We start from the raw sequence: 16,908 nt of genomic DNA, 5'->3' as shown, positions 1-16,908 counted from the left end.
CAAGACCTTGCCTGCCTTTGCCTGCAGGCAGGTGGAGGCTGCAATTGCTTTTGCCACAATGGAGGGTCTCCAGAAGAAGCCAACTAACTACTGGGCTTCTGGTTGCTTTTACTTAAGAGACAGAGAAATAGGCAGAGAAATGGAAGACGACCGCCTCTGAGCAGCTCTGGTGGAAGACGGGGTCCGTGGAGGCAGGCACAGAGAGGAGAAGTGCCCGGCAAGCGGGCTCCCTCGACCGTAGTCCTGATTCACAGCTAAAGCCATGAAAACAAAATGCTGCAAGGACTTGATCTACAAAACCCTGCCCTACTGCTTGTGCACGGATGCCCTAGGATCCTGCTGCAAACCGACGTTGATCTAAGGGAGCGTGCCTGCCGTCTTGACTACACCGCACCAGGGCTTCACAGAGGAGGCATCCCAGCACCGAAGCCCTTGCTGGGTCTGAGGGCAGTGAGTGTGCGCTGAGCCCACCACACACCACTGGGGGAGCAGCACCTAAACCCCAACTTTCTGGCCACCGAGCGCTCTTGCCGCGGGGCTGCCAAGCCCAGCAGAGCTCAAGCAAGCGGTAGAGACGCAGGTGGCTGCTCTGGGTCACGTCGGAGCACATGTTGCCCAGGTCTCCAAGACTCAGGATCATCTCTGGCCCAAATAGAGCCCACTTCCAAAACCAAGAAACCCACAGGAGACCAAAGCAAGCAAAGGACAAAGTTCAAAACCAGCCACATAGCAAGTAAAACCTTTATTAAATAAATCCAGGATTCTTCAGACCAGAGTGAGGAGTCGGACAGTAAGACGAAGCCTGTAGCTCACCTGCAACGTGCCACGGTCCCGCTGGGAACCGTGACGGAAGAACCCGCTCTTCGCCGCTCGTTTTAAGCATAGCGGACAGTCTCCAAAGTCCTTTCCTCTATGTTTTGCTGTTTGGTAATATGTCTTCTTTTTTTTTTTTTTTTTGGTCCTTTTTTTTTGTTCAAAATTAGATTTCCAGTCCAAACGTCATGAAATTACTTGTAGCAGAAATAAAGTACATTATACAAATCACGTACATCATAGATGTTAAGTATAAAAATGGTATGTACAATCAGTAAACATGGACTATAGAAACACACAAGCTTCCAACACGGCATCTCTCTCGCACGCGCTCTCGCTCTCGCACGTACGCTCACAATCGGACACAGAGGGTTGACTGAAGAGACGCGCACACACACACACACACACACGTACTTTTTTTTTTGTTTGAAAGAGCCAGGAGGACACCTGCACAAGGGATACTGGAGACGGACTAGACACTACAACGTTCCCAAGAGAAACCTAGCCCATCCCCAACTGGATCGCTCTTCTACAACAGTCTTTTCCCACCAACCCTCTGCTGACTTTGCAGACCCACGCGGACACACGCACACAGGAATGTTCTTGATACATTATCAAACTCTGTAATAGCCAAACCAGTTATTCAGAAGATTGGGTTTTTTTTGTTTTTTTCCCCTTATTTTGGTAGAAACTTGACCGGACTGCCTTCGAGTTGTTACACGGATGCTTCTCAGCTGTACGATCCCTGCTTCGGCGAAGGTCTCTAACCAAGCTCGAGCTGTGTTCTGTGCTTAAGTGCGTGTATATATATTTATAGAGTCTATATAAGCTGCATACTGTATAGTTTGTCCTTTGGAGGAGGTGGAGAGAAAAAAAAAAAACCCCACCCCATAATGTCGTCTTCTGTGCATCTGCTCCAAAAAAAAAAAAAAAAGAAAGAAAAAGCTTTGCCGAGGGATTAAGAGGTTGTTTCCCTCCCTGTTAAATTCAGCTGCAGAAAGTGTCATTGCTAATGGACCGGTTGGTCTGGAAACGCCGCGCCGCGTTTACGCCGGTACGGGGAGGCAGTGTGTAGGCCGTCGCAGGCAGCTTTCTCCTTGGATTGGTCCAGAGACCTCCCCGGCGCCGCGGAGAATGGAGAAGGATGCTTCGGAGGCGGTGCTGTGCCCGTGGGCGCAGGGGACGGTACGTTCTGCCCGACCCAGGAGTGCCCGGGTGGCCTTTGGAGCCAGATCCCAGTCGCTTGCTCTGCAGAAGCCCTTTCGAAGGTAACCCAGAGCTCTCCAGGTCTGTAACCAAGCTGGTGCTAAGGTTGGCAGGTGAATGAATCTTGAGCTGACCGGTTCCTGGAGGTATATAGTGCTTTCTCCCCCCTCGCCTCTTGCTAGCACTGAGTGAGGATCTCTCCGAACACACGTCCTCCGGCAACGGTTCAGGCCCTTTTTTTTTTTTAAATGTTTTTTGGCAGTCCCTGCCAAGGAGCTGCTGCCTCGGAGGTAACCCTTTGCTCCCAACCCCTCCGGCACGAAGGAGGAAGTCTCTGCATGGAAAAGTTTGGTCCTGCATTTCACGTTTTAAAAAAAAATAGAGACTATATATATATATTTATATTTCTATTTATATATGAAAAGGGCGGATCGGGGGGGGGAGGCCAAAGTCCCGGGAGGTGCTCACATGACCTGGAGACACTTGGCTTGGTCCGTCAAGTCCAGGCCTGGCCCGAGCGGTCTGGGACCGTCGTGGCAAGAAGGTCCCCCGCCGGGGGAGCTGGCAAGCCCTTCCAGCGCTTCGCTGCTCTTCGGCCGTTCACGTTTTATTTTTTTTTCAGGTTTTTTTTGGTGGGGGAGAGGGGAGAGGAAAGGGGCAGTATCCAAAGAGTCTGTAAAATTTACTGGCCTTGCTTGTCAAGCGACCTGAAGCAAGATTTCTTCCTCAGGACTTTTGCCTTCACCTGGGGGCAAAGGGGGATGCGAGTTAAGCAGGTGAAGGCTGCTCGTCAAACTGCCCCCCTGCCCTGGGGGGACGTGACGGCGGTCTTCAGACCACGAGCGGGAACCCCCTGCCCTGGGGCTGCCCAGCGGCACAAAGCCTGGATTAGCAAGACAGTGAAGACAAAGCGGGGCAGGTTCTGGCACGATGCGGCAGCCGGGGTAGAAACTCTCCGGGGACACTGGGTACGTGCTCCGGCGCCAGTGCGGTTTACACCTGGTTTTGCTGCGTCTGCCCTGGTACAACCACACCTGCCCTGTGCCCTGCAGACATCCCCTCTGCTCACACAGGCTATGCTATGTGGAGCCAGTCCAGACCCAGCACATACAAAAGGGTGAGCTACTTCACCCTGCCCTTTTAAAAAGGATATACAGCTCCAGCACATCAGGGGAGCAGACCCAGGCCCTGCAGCAGCTTCAGCACATGCAGCTGCCTCTCCTCGAGCAACAAAACCTGGCCAAGAGGGTGCCAGCTGCAATGCCCACCATCCACCGATCCTCTCCTTGCTGGAGATGCAGCACCCAGGGCACCCACCTGCCTACTGCAACGCCCCATACCGGGACGGGGGCTTTGCAGGGCTTCACCGCAAATGCCATTATTGTTTTGGGGGGAATTTTTTTTAATTTAATTTTGTGTGTTGGGCCAAATCAGCCAAATCTGTTGCCAATGTTATCAATTAAACAGAGCTCAATCGTTCGAGTCTGCGGCACTACCATTGGTAAGTCTCCTCTCTCTCAGACTCTTTAGCCTGGGCCTTCAGATACTCCCAAACCCACAGCAGGCATCCTACAGGCAGGCCCCAAGCCTGGAGGTCTTGGAGTTCAGATGACCCCCTAATCTCACTTGCCCCCAGCCAAAAGGCTGAGGGAGCAAGCTGGAGGGAAAACCCAAAAGCAATCCCCCTCCACCATAAACCGTGCAGCTGCGATCCCTGCGTTTGGAGGCATTCATAGGCTCTCGCAGGGATCAGCCTGCCCGCGGTGCAAGGGACAGGTCTTCACCCTCCGACTGCACCATATCAGCCAAGGCCAAGAGGAAGGGCATCTGCCCTGCCCGGCAAGCAAAACCGCCTCGTGCTGGTATCTCCCCTGCCAGGTAGCTGGATCCTCAATGCCCAAGCAAACCCACCAGGCTCCAAGCTCCTAGCTACCCGTCTGTCCCGGTTCCCGGAGCACGTCCATCCCTGATGCTTCCCCGACAGGCAACTCGAGCAGCTCTTGCTCCAAAGACAACGGGGGATACTCCCCCTGCATTAGCAATACCAGCAAGCCCCACTTCAACCACCTTTGTTGGCCAAGGCAGGGTCGGGCCCTACGGTGAATGAACCGGTGGATTCTTCCGCTCACCTGGGCACAGCCTAATGCCATTGTCATATGCAAAAGAAACCAGGATTTAACACCCACTTGCACCAGAGGTCAGGAACTGGACACGCTTAAGCAATGGAGAGCTGACGGCTGCCCTTCCAGCCGGGGTCTCAGTGACGGGGCTGCAAGGCAGGGCTGGAGGTGGGTGGTGGCCCGGGGGGGGGGAGCAGCAGAAGCTGCGAGGCTTTGCGTGTTACCTGTGCTGCAACACCGACTCCGGGTTGCACCTACTGTCAGTAGGGGTGGCTGGCGTCCTTGGGTCGCTTTAGCTGAACCTTCAACCTCTTCATCCCGATCTGGAAGCCGTTCATGGCCTGGATGGCTGTCTGGGCACTGGAGGGGTTATCGAAGCTCACAAAACCTGCAGGACAGAGACAGGGATGGTCAGCAGCATAGGCATCCGGTCCTCAGAGCCCGGCTGGTCGGGGCCGGGTTGCTGGCACAGGCCAGCCCAATGCACGGCCAGCGGCACTGCCCCCAAGGTCGGCAGGACGCAAGAGCCTCGGGGAGGTGGGAGCAAAAGGAGCTGCCAGCGGCAGGTATGGTCCTATCGCACGTGGGGTCCGGAGGCACAGCTCATAGTTTCTAGGGTCGGAGGGGACCTGAACAGATCATCCCTGGGCAGGAACGAGTGCTGGGTTCATAATACCCCAGCCAGATATCTATGCAACCTTGCCCTCAGCCTCATCCAGACACACACATGTGCACACACATCCCCTGCCTAGAGACCACCCTCCTGAGGACATCCTACCCCTGTGCTCATGCTCAGGTGTCCTCCTCGTGCACACAAAACCCCCAGCCATAAACACAGCAGCCCAACCCACACTTATTAAATGACTCGGGCCAGGTCTACAGGCCTCTGGGCCAGTGACTGCAGCGCCAGGTGCCAAAAAGCCCGTGTAGGTCTCTCATGAGCATACAAACACACGTGCACACCCCAACAGCCCCCCGCCAACAGAGAGGGGAAGCCTGAGGCAGGACCCTGGAGCAAACTGCTCCACAAATGCACAAATTCTCCCGTGGCAAGGTGAGCCTAGTGCCCTAGTGTGCGCACACCTCTCTGGCAGTGGTGTGTATGCACTTGCACGTTCCCTGGTGTATGTACATGCATATCTCGGTGCAGACATTCAAGCCCCCAGACGCACAGCTCCGGTCCATACAGGCGAGGACGCCCCTCATTTAGCTGCCCTCCTGTCTCCCCTGCCAGCTCCTCCTCTCCGTGCCCAGCCAGGACCCGGATGTCTGGTGCCCCACAACCTTTGGATGGAGAGCCGATTCCCTGCACGTGCCCAGGTGGCTGCTGTCTCACGTGGCTTCTCCTCCTGCCCTCTCCCCTGCTGCTGCCCCTTCTCCCCGCGGCAGGGAGCTTACCGAAGCACTTGCTCTGGTTGGTGGCTCGGTCCATGAACACCTTGGAGGAGATGATGTTGCCAAAGGGCAGGAACATCTGCATCAGCTCGTTGTCTCCAAACTCCTGAGGCAGGTGGTAGATGAAGAGATTGCAGCCTTCCGGGCCTGTGGAAGCATGCAGAGTGCCCAAGAGAAGCGGGGAGACATCGGGTCAGCTGGGGAAACAGCTTGGTTGAGACCCCTGGCTGCCCCCTGCCTTCGCTCCCTGCCTGCAGGGAAGAGCTCAGGGATGCACAGGTGACCCCAAGCTGCGAACGCCACAAGGCCTCGAGATAACTGCAGGTCCCCCCGGTGATAGTGGACAGTCTGCGACAAGGATGGGGCAAAAGCCAGGCACTGCTCGGTACAGTATGGTGGACGCCGCGTTGCGGGGTGGCCCTAGGGTCCAGATGCACCAGGCCGTGGACCTTTCAAGCGTCATCTGAGAACCGACCACATGGCAAAGCTGAGCTGAGGTTGCCAACGCCAGCCTAGGGGTGCAAGCAGCAAGCCATTCCCGGAGAGAGCCCCTGGGTCAGCCAGCCCGAGCCGCGGCAGCGGGGCGGGAGATGCTCGCTCTCCCCACCGGGCTGCCTCTAGGTCCCCAGAGCACAAAGGCAGCCTCCCAAGTGGAGCTGCATGCACGGCTGAGCAGAGCAGGAGCTGTGGACCCTGCGTCTGCCCTGCCATCCTCCAGCCCTGTCCTCGCCCTCCATCGCTGCCATCGGTGCACGCGACTCAGCCCCACCGCGGGCTACGCTGCAGCAAGCGATGCCCCCAAGCCCCCTAGCACTGCCCAGCGCCCCAGCTCAGGGCCTCACCTTCTCGCTGCTGCTGCTGCAGGAGGGGGGGAGGCTGGGGGACAGTCTGGGCGATCGGGGTGATGGTTGTGGTTGGGTACACGGCTATAGTCAAGGAGACAAAACAAGGAGGTTACTAGGGGGACATTAAGACCGTGGCGGCCCGAGGAAGAGTAGGAAAAAAGGGGACAGGTACCTGCATACTGTTGGACCCCCGTGAAGGCTGGATGCAGCGTCTCTGCCACCGATGGGCTCTGGGCTGGAGCAAGGGAAAAAGAGAGAGAGATGAAGAGGGAGACGTGCTCCCTACCTTGGCACCAGAGAAAGCTGCTTGCAGGGATGCCAGGCAAGCTCTGGTCTCCGGCTGTTTCCTGAGATGAGGGGCTGAGCCTGGAGGCATCTGGGGAGAGACAGGTCTAGATCGCATGGGGAGAGGCTGGAGAGAGACCACCGCATCCGGCTGGGGCTGATCCCGGGAGCCAGTAAGGATGGGAGGAGAAGGCCCCGCCGCAGCCTCCGTACCTGGGTAGGGCACGAGGCCGTTGGTGTAGACGGTCTCCAGCGTCGGGTGGGCGTTGGGGAAAGGCACCACCCCGGTGAACCCGTTTGCGATGGGCGCCACCAGGCCTGGCACGGCAGCCGTGCCCAGGAGAGGAGGCGAGTGCAGCCCTGAAGGGGGAAGAGACAAACCCATCCTGCATTAGCTTGGCTCCCACCGGCCGCCAGCGTTAGCGCTGCGGGGAAGCAATCCAGCGCCCCAGCCGGGCTAGACCGGGGAGAGAAGCACATGCTTAGCTGCAGCAGGGCACTGCTGTGAGGGAGCTCGCAGCACTGGGATGCCAGGTGTCACAGACTTGGTGTTTGCACACGACGGGGTCCTGTGTGCCCTTGCAGTGGTGCGCTGGCCCTCGGGCCGCGCAGGGTGCTGCACAACCGGGCCTGCCCAGGTCCCTTCCTTGTTCGGAGCCAGGCGTGGCCGGCACGTACCTGAAGCCGGGGCGATGGGGGTGGCCGGCAGCCCGTTCAGACTGACGGCGCCGATCTGCTGGATGTGGCAGGGCGAGAAGGTGACGCCAGGGCTCAGGTAGCTGCCGTGGGAGGTGGAGAGGACCGTCGTCTGCTGCTGCATCAGCTGCAAAGACATTGCACGTCAGCCTGGGCACCAGCCCCAGGGGTCCAGCACCCCGCGCCACCCCGCCACCCGCTCGACGCCTGCTAACACAGCTACAGCGCCAGGGACACGGGCTTCTCCTCTGACAGGCCACTGGGAGGCACCAGATCCCACCCCAAATTCCTCCGGAGCTGCGTGGAGGAGCTGCCAAGGGAGCGGCCAGCAGCCTGGCGGAGGCCTGCACATCCGAGGCAGGCTGGGCTGTGAGATTGCAGGGAGACCGGCGCTGCCCTCCATCTCCCGAGGCTCGCCCGAGTCACGGTTCCCGCAGACGCAGCCCGGGGGCCACAGCCTGGGAGCCAGCCCCTGCGACGGCTTCAGGGTCTGCCCCAGCAGAGGAAGGGGCTTGTTCCCCTGCAAGGCAGAAGTCAGCTCAGCAGGGCTCCCCCCTGCGATGCCTTCTGCTTTCACTCGGAAACACGCAGCCCGTGTTCTCGCCGGCACGCTAAAAACACACAGCAGCAGGGGAACGGAGCCTCGGGGTCCGGATCCTGCCCCCAGGCAGTGACCCGGTGCTTCGGTGGAAGGCAAACCCCCTTGCACCTGGCTAGCAAGACGGCGTGGATAAGGCCCAGGGAACCGGGGAGCAAATTCCTTCCTGACCCCCGCGGCCCTCGCCGGGGTGCTCCGAAGCATGAGATTGGATTATGCAAATCTTAGTGCGCACGGCGCCATAGAGGTTATTCCTGGCCACGACGCTCCCCGGCCCCTTTGCAAGCCCTGCGGGAGCGTTTGATGCCGTCACCGTTCGAGGGCAAGAACAAGATGGAGGAAATGGTGCAGGATTCGCTGGGAGGGCGATCCCTGGCAGCCCGTACTGGGCGCCAGAGAGAGACCCCCAGGGCCTGCCTGCATCCTACTGCTCCAACAAAGGATGCCCCTTCTTTGTGAACCCACAAACCCACCCCTGGAGAAACCAGGATACATCCAGAGGCCTGGCGCTGCACCCCAGGAGAAGGAGCTGCTGGCTCCTATGCACCCCGCTAGCTCCCTGAGCCGCTCCCCAAAATCGAGAGCCTCTGGCATTGCTGTCTCTTTAAACGGGCATCAGCAGGGCACGCTTGGGGCACAATCCAGCCCAGCAGGGCAGGGCAGGGCAGGAGCCGCTTTCACCATCGTCGCTCCTGGGAGACGACGTCGCTCGGCTTCCAGGCGGAAAATTCCCGTCCCCAGAAGCACCCACCGGCCACCAGGCTGGACGGCTCGAAATCCAGGCGGTTTAATCTCTCCTGTAGATGGGCGAGCAGCAAGCTTCGATTCAAAGCAGGGACTTTAATCTCGTGCTTCGGAGCCCTTTTCCTCGGGAAAGGGCGATTCTCGCCGGTCGGGCGCCGTCTGCTTGCACGTCAAGACGCCCGCTCGTGACACGCGTGTGGCTTTCTGCAAACCGGCACGGAGACACGTTTATCTCAGCCAGCCTGGGTCCTCACGTACGCTCGCTCCGGGTTTCCTCATTACGTTAGGAAACGGGGAACGACGCGTGTCTTTGCGGACGAGATGGTTGCTTTCTATTTTTAACCCAGGATTTTGCCGGGTGGCGTTTTGTGGGAAATTTGCATTCGGTCGGAAAAAAAAATGCACGGAAGCGGCAGTTTTATCTCGTTCTCATTTGTTAAATGCAACGGTCATAAAACGGGCCGGAAACAGAAGCAAACGAGGAGGGGGTGGCAAAGGACGTATTTCAATTATTACATATGGGCAGTGAATCGGCCTGATTGTTTCCGGTCGGGCCGTCCTTCGAGACGATAGACCTAGTAGACCTCGTCCTCGCGGACCTTGCTTCTGTTGACGAACTGGAAGATGAAAGCACATTTTCCTGCTTTTATCAACTCCTGCTTGATTTCTTAAATCCGTACGAACCAGCCATTGGCCCAAAGTTGCTGAATAAATTCAAGCAACTCAAATATTCCCTGCAGAAAAAGCTGCAGGGGTCAAAACCTGGGTTTGCACGTCACTAAAGTGGGGGCTTAGCCAGTAATATCCTTCAGGTTCAAAGCATTGGCTTTCTTCAAGGCTTTGGCAGCAAAAGGACACCACTTGCTTTTTCTCCCTTTTTTTAAATGCCATTTAAATCGTTTTAATAGATGGTAGTAAAGTCGGGCCCTCATATAAGTTGCCGGCATTTCACACTGGCCTTTCAATAGGCTTGTTTAAAAAAAAAAAAAAGTGTTTCATTTTAATCAAAGTCCGATTTGAATAAAATAAACTTGCTTTTAATTTTAGTAAGAGAGTCCATTTTTATCTGCTCTGATTTACAGAGCCCGTGACGTGGATTTGTGGGGGGTGCATGGTAGCGGGAGGTTGGAGGGCGGTTTAATGTCACTGGACTAACACAACTCCCTCGCTGCCAAAATCTCTTAGCCCAAGTCTGGCCAGATGTGCCTTGAGGCCCGTTAACTCCTGCCCCGCGGCCGCCCCAGCTCTCTAGGAAAGACCACAGCACAGCTATCTGGGCCTGGTCAAGGCCTGACAGCTCCTGCACTGCACAGCTTGCAGGAAAATCCCGGGCCTGGGGCAAGCCCATCGGGGGAAGAACAAGAGCAGTATCTGCCGTGATCTCCGGGGTTGGTGAAGTGTGAAGAACTAAACAATAGGTTTTACTGTGGAGCAGTAGGCAACCTTGGCAGACCCTTTGCCTGCAACTAACCAAATGCTTCTTAACTCAGGGACCGTTTGCCAGTTCCCAACTTCCCCAGTCTTCTATTAGAGAGCCGCTCTCAATTATAACTTCTATCGTGACAATAGCAAACCCAGGGCCGCGGATGGTGCGGTCCGTGGGAGACGCTGCCCACTCCTGGGGCGCCTGTACACGTCATGGGGTTTAATCCTAATTAAATTAAATAGGTTTATAACATTTAAGCTTGTTCATTTTGGAGCGTCGCATCCATGTTTGCACATGCTAGGCGTGTACAAATGGCTCTGGTCTCTCTGTACAGTCACCATTTCCTTTTCCTTTTCCACCTGATGCCTGGGATGATCCTCAACATCATGACCATGTCTCGCATGCTTGCCTTGGCCTGGAGATGCAGTAAAACAAGAGGCTGGTGAAAGACCAACAGCCTGATAAGATGCGAATGCACTGGGGGCTGGACTCGATGATCTTCCGAGGTCCCTTCCAGCCCTAATGTCTATGAAAACAAGGCTCCTCAGGTCCATGAGATGCCATCACTTGCTATCCTTCTAGGAACTGCATCTCCTCGTGCCATGAGGGCCAAGTCTCCCCCTTTGGTGCTTCACTGCAGGAACGTCTGAGCACTTCAGGGGCTGGCTGGGCACTGACCGAGCACACGCCTGAGTCTGGACGTCCCTCTGGCTCTTGGGTTAATATTTGGCATAGTTTTAAAATGGCTTTTGCTAGGAAACCTCTCCCTCATGTCCTCTCTTCCACAACCACATAAGTAAGCAAACAGTGGAAGGCTGGGTCACACCTAGGCTATAGCATGAGTAGGAACCGGTCAGAAGCCCAGCTCCTGGGAGAGAAGAAACCCAGGATTTTGACAAACCCGAGGTCTCTGGAAGGAAACGGTCCCAATTCAAATCATGAGGCAGCTCCAGTGTCAACGGGCAGCAAAGGGGAGAAACTGAGGGAAAAGTCAAGAGGGAAGAAGAAGAGGCCAAGTCTAGAGTCAAGGGAAAGGCCAGGTGAAGCCAAGGAGGAGGAGTGGGGAAGGACCAGGCTGGAGGCCAAGAGGAGATGAAGGCCACCTCGAGAGACACAGCAAAGGGCAAGAAAGAACGATGCAGAGAAGAAAGCAGTGCCAATGTGCAGTGGCGCTGAGTGCCTACAGACCCCAGGAGAGCTGTGGGCGCTCAGGACCGCCGGCTCCGTGGCCATAGGTGAGCAGACAGCTGAGCGAGTAGGAAGCAGAGTCATGGCGCCAAGCTGGCTCTACCTTGCCTGAGCTGGTGGGTACAGGGAGGTCCCATCGCGTTTTCCAGCACTAACGGGTCTCTGAAGATGAAAGAGGGGCAGGACCTGGAAGGTGCTTGATGTGTGTATTTTGGAGCATTGCATCCATGTTTGCACGTGCTAGGCGTGTACAAATGGCCCTGGTCTCTCTGTGCGAGGTCTCCGGCACTTCCCACATCAGCACCAATCATGCCCTTTCCCCTGCTGCCCCTGCCTGTACCAGGAGAGAGATGCTAGCCTGGAACAGGAGCATCCCAGGTCACCCCACTGCTCCCAGTGGCACCACCCCAGGCAGTGTGGCAGCTCTGAGCACGATCGGGCACGGACAGCAAAGCCTGGGACGGCCTGCAGGAAACCTTGAGCCTCGGGGAGAGCCGTGTGGGTCCCCATTTCCACAGACTTTCCCACCCGAGTCACAGCTGGTGGTGGCCGGGGACCTGTATTCAACCACCTGGTAGCTCCTCCTGAACAGTGAAGATCCTAGCATCGCTCTTCACAAGGACGGTCCTGCCAACTGCTCCTGCTCACGTCCCAGCTGACTGGCACGCCCGGTCCCTCTGTTCTGCCCTGCTGCCTCCATCAGGCTGAGCATACCCCTCCCGCCCTGCTCCACACCCTGGGAGCGGCTTCCCTACTCAGCGCCAGAGCTGGCTGGGCTCTGCGGCTCTTCCTCCCTCCAAACCCATGCAACGCCCTTCCCCAACATGGGGGGAGGTCACGAAGGCTGCCCCGGGTACCAACGCTCCCAGGTTGGGCTCCACGTGGGCAGGGGGGGAGGGACAGCCCATTGGTCAAGGTGGCACTCTGGGATTTAGAGAGATCCAGGGTCCATTCCTTGCTTTGCCACAGACTCCCTGCATGGCCTTAACCCTGTCCCTTAGCCTCCCCTAGACTTTCACTTTGCACTTGGCATCCGGGTGGCCTCATGATGCAAATGCCTGACTGGGGATGAGAGACACCATTTTGTACTGCCCTCCCAAGACCAGACCAAGTTACTTGGACTCCTGCCTCTGTCCGTGGCCCAGATGCCACTGGAATAACACCACGGCCCTTGCACCGCTCCTGGACTATCAGGTTCCAGCTGAGCAGCTCGAGTCTGTACTGCAGGATCTGGCAGCCCAAAACAGGCCCTGAGTCTGTGTCTCACAAGACGAGAGACCTCTAGCAGAACCAGGTCCGTTCTCCTAGGTCTGAGGCCCCACCTTATCGCTAAAGGCCGCGCCAGCTCCGAGAGAAGCAGGCTGTGCTAGAGGCCGGAGCATGCCACGGCAGAAGCTGGCAGAGCAATCTGGGGGGCTGTGGCTCCTAGCTCACCGAGGGACAAGCATCCGTGCATCCTTGCCAGGAAGGCAGTGCTGGCTACAGGGGCATCATCCCACCACGGGGAAGGCCACGGCTCTGCAGGATGCATCCCAGGCCAGGCAGCTCCCGTTGGTGCACAAACAAAGCGGGAAGACACCTGGGTGCGAGGACTCCCAGGGTCCATCTGCCAAGCTCAAGAGCAGCCCGCTCCCTGGGCACCAACTCGAGGCACCGTAGCTGCCAAAGCCTGAACGCCGGCTCCGCTCCTAGGCTCGGGGTCTCAAGCTCCTAGGCTCTGGGTGTGCTCGGGGCCACTCCAAAGCAGCTCGTTCCCTCCCTGGCTGGATTTGGCAGGAGGAAACGGGCTGAGCAAGCTTCAAGCTGGCACTCCCAGACCTCGCCCGGAGGCCAGACAGGCACTGTCACCTGGCCGCGAGCTACATCCAGCACCGGAGAAATGCACCGTGGTGCCACGTCTCCCAGAAACACGCCAGGGCCGACCCCAGCCAGCAGCAAACACTTGCGACTGAAGCCAGGATCCTGGGAACCGTTCCCAGACCTGCAACGTGCCCACCGCGGGAGCCGGCAGGGTGGGTGCCCGCCCCGGTCTCTGCGGCGCGGCGATAGGGCCTCATGATACTCACAGCCTGCGCGTACGCGCTGTACGGGCTGAAGGGCAAGGTGAGCGAAGGAGTGAAAATCCCCAGCTGCCCCACCATTTGCTGCATCCGCCGCAGGGTCCTCTCCTTATCTGTGTCAGCAAACTTCACCACTAGACTGGAAGAAGCACCCTATGCACAGAGAGAGGGGACAGAGGAGACCGGGAGGGAGAGAGAGCACAGTAGTGAGGGCGGAGGAAGGCAGGAGAGGCAGCGCAGGAGGAGGAGAGGCAGAGGGGGAGCAGGATGGAAGTGCCCCAGGTGAGATCGGGACCAGCGCACCCCCTCTGCACCGGGCTGGGCGGAGGAGACGGTGCGCCCGGCTACAGATGCCGGTGCCAGGCAGAGCGAGGGCAGCAGCAGGGAGGTACAGGCCACATTGCACACTCACGAGGACACCCGGCATTGCACACTCGCGAGGACACCAGCACCGGGGCACACCCTTCCCCAGGAGCGTGTCTGCGGCAGAGCGGTGACATACGTGCGCTGCGTCCCAGCCTGCCCACTGCCATAGCAACGCGCACTCCCGCCCACCGCAAGCCAGGTGACACCGGCGCAGAACGCACCCCCGGGCACGGTGACAGCTCGGCTCACCCGGGGCCCAGCTGTGCTTTCCCGCCCACGAGCTTCCACAATGTGTTCACGCCCACGCACGCCATCTCCCAGAATATTCACCCTCCCGCCCGTTGCACACACACATGCGTGCACAGTGGCCCCTGGTGACAGTTGGGCACACGCACGCAGACACCAGGCCTTGCACTCGCATGCACAGGTGAGCAAACATTGTGTAAACAGCTGTGCTCTACCCCAGGAGGCTCACACTTGCACCGACCCCCCCAGTCTGGCCACAGATGCACACGGCCATAACCAGAGGCTGCTGGAAGGCACTTGCACACACAACTACGTGCGTCTAGACAGACCGGAAGAACATACACGTCCTCCCCCCATGCACGCTCACAGTCGTACCCCCCGCCGGAAACGACCCATGAACACGAGCGGCCAGGTGACAGATGGCAAGGATGTACAGGGAGCGAACAACGAGATGCACAGGCAGAGAAATAATCCACACGCACCCCCGTTTCAGCCCCCCGGGACAGCGCGCACGGAGGCGGAGTGATGGTGGCAAGTCTCAGCCGCAGGTGGATGGAGAGCAGTCACCGTAACGGGGACGGGGCCCCGCGGCCTCATACTCACGGGCATGGTCTGGCTGCCGTGGAGAGCGTGGATTGCCGCCTGGGCCTCGGTGTGAGATGAGAACTTCACAAAGGCGCAGCCTGGAGAGACAGGAGCAGGTGAGAGCGGAGCAAGGGGGCAGCTGGGAGGTGAGGGCAGGCTAGGGGCAGAGTCTGCATCTCGGTGCAGGCCGAGGGGAGCCCTCCCAGCCCCGCCGGCAAACGTATCCCGAATCCCAGGTGTGGGTTTTGGTGCTCAGGCCCTTCTCTGCTCAGCCTGGCACGCTCCCTCTCCGTCCGTTCCCATCCCGCCCCAGCATACAGCTCCATCCCAGCCCCAAGATACAGCCCCCTCCATCGGGGCTGAAGACCCGCCACCACGTGCTCCCGGCGCGGGACGGTCCTACCTGTGGGACAGGCGTGAGACACCCGCGAACCCGCACCTTTGCTGTTGCCGTCGGGTCCCCGCAGCACCGTGCACTCGTCGATGACCCCGAAGGGCTCGAAGAGCCGGAGCACGTCGTCCTCGGACTGCTGCTTGTTCAACATCCCCACGAAGAGCTTCCTGTCCCCTGCGGGAAACACGGAAACATCAACCTGCTGCGAGACGCGCAGCCTGAAGCCCGAGGGCTGGGGAGCCCGATCTCGAACGCGGCCCGCTGGCCAGCTCCTCTCCCAGGGCCGAAACGCATCCCTGGCGCTGCCCCACCGAGGCTCCTGGAAGAGCTCCCGCCGGAGGGACAGGGAAGGACCCCGGGCGTCCTGGCTTCTACGCCGCGGCCTCCCACGGCCACGGTACAAGCCAGAGGGCTTGGCCACGGGCACAGGGGCACGCCAGCCGAGCTGCCTCAGTGCTGTGGACACGTGAAGGGGCACAGTTTTACCCCCCGAGGAATCGGGGGCCCACATGTCACACTCCCACGTGCCAGCCTGGCAGTGCACAGCTGGATCGCGTGTGCGCACAGCTGCCTGGGTGCAGGCAACACCATGTGGAGGCCTTGGGCTTCTCCTCTCCACCCATGCATGCCTAACCTGAGCTCCCAGCTGCACTACTCACTACACCCCACTCTCTTCTCAGAGGTGGGACCCAGCCTTCCTATACTGTCACGTGTACAGTGCTACAGCCCTGTTCTGCCTCCGTTAGAGGGTCATGCCAAGAAAATGTGCCACCCGCCCCTGTTCCCCTACACGTGGGCACAGGAGAAGTGCCCCGCGGGGACCGGGTGCGTCAGGACGGGGTCCGGCAGGCCCGGCGAGGGAGGATTCCTTATTGCTAGTGACAGGATCAGGGGGGCCGGCGTCTCGCAGAGCCGATCGAATGTGACGGGCGGCAGGGAGGACGGCGAGGAGGCTGCGCGGGAGTGCGGTGACCTGAAAACCAACAGGTCTGCGAGCGACAGCGGCGCAGCGGGCTTGGGGGGAGCCTGCGCACTGCGGGCAGCGACCACCCCCTCTCCCTGCTCCCCGGCCAGGTAACCCACCCAGCCGTGCGCCATGCAGGGGGGACACGTGCAGCACAAGGGCAGGCCAGCCGGCACGTGTGTGCATGGGGGAGGGGACGGTGCTTACACACATACCCACACACACATGCTATGGGAGGCTCACACATGCCTTCACGCCGCGACTCCAGCCACCGCGCATGCCCTCCAAGCCACGCTCGCATGCAGCAAGGGGAGGGGGGAAGAGGAAGAGAGAGACGTGCAGCCAGACAGATACGCACTCCCGGCACACGACTGGCCGGCGCATGAGCGTGCGCACACGGACAGGCAGGCCAGCGCCCGCAAAGACACGCCTGCACACACGTGCTCCGGTGGCACCCACGTGGGTTGGCCAGGCCGAGCGAACATCTGCCCATCTGACCCGCCACATCAAAAGGGTTCGAACCCACGGGGCTGAGTTACCCCCGACGTGTGCTCGCATCAAACCCCTGGGCACTGTGCCCCTATCCTGGCTGGCACCAGTCCCGATTCTCCAGGTTATTAAAACTGTGCACATTTAAACACTTGTCACCATCTCTGTGCATCTGAACAGTGACAATGAACGTGGCCGTTGCCCCGTGGAGCAGCCGGTCCATCCCACCGTGCTGCGGTCGCTGGTTATTCGGGGTAGGGCAAGGCCAGGAGAATCAGACCCCGGGCCTTGGCGCTGTGCAGACACGTGGCAATGAAGCCCCCACCACGCCCCAGACAGAAAACAGGTGGGCAAGACCGAGAGAGGGTCTGGGGGAGAAGAAATACCCAGGAGAGATGATGACACGAATGGAAAGGACTGGGATATTAAGGAAATGCAGCAGTGCCGGGGTTGCCAACACAGCCAGGTGCTGCTCGAACGCAGCATCT

The 16,908-nt window shown here is 58.9% G+C and overlaps 1 protein-coding gene across 5 annotated transcripts in view; it reads right to left on the bottom strand.

Moving 5' to 3' along the window:
* Positions 1-727: 727 nt before the first annotated feature.
* The window catches only part of CELF5 (CUGBP Elav-like family member 5), a 42,124-nt gene continuing 25,943 nt past the window's right edge, over positions 728-16,908 (bottom strand). For 2 of the 5 annotated variants that reach the window (XM_059719716.1, XM_059719717.1), the window contains exons 4-13: positions 14,977-15,141; positions 14,592-14,671; positions 13,383-13,529; positions 7,343-7,487; positions 6,878-7,024; positions 6,552-6,614; positions 6,377-6,460; positions 5,538-5,681; positions 4,364-4,527; positions 728-2,764 (exon numbers count right to left, since the gene is read on the bottom strand). In XM_059719716.1, the coding sequence (XP_059575699.1) occupies positions 4,400-4,527; positions 5,538-5,681; positions 6,377-6,460; positions 6,552-6,614; positions 6,878-7,024; positions 7,343-7,487; positions 13,383-13,529; positions 14,592-14,671; positions 14,977-15,141 (1,103 nt within the window). In that variant the 3' untranslated portion in view covers positions 728-2,764; positions 4,364-4,399. The remainder of the gene's footprint in view (positions 2,765-4,363; positions 4,528-5,537; positions 5,682-6,376; positions 6,461-6,551; positions 6,615-6,877; positions 7,025-7,342; positions 7,488-13,382; positions 13,530-14,591; positions 14,672-14,976; positions 15,142-16,908) is intronic. The other 3 variants (XM_019484062.2, XM_014604895.3, XM_059719718.1) reach the window with 2 other exon arrangements.

This window comes from Alligator mississippiensis, chromosome 16 (assembly GCF_030867095.1).
Source record: "Alligator mississippiensis isolate rAllMis1 chromosome 16, rAllMis1, whole genome shotgun sequence".
Lineage (NCBI taxonomy): Eukaryota > Metazoa > Chordata > Crocodylia > Alligatoridae > Alligator > Alligator mississippiensis.
This window is presented reverse-complemented; position numbering and strand designations above follow the sequence as displayed.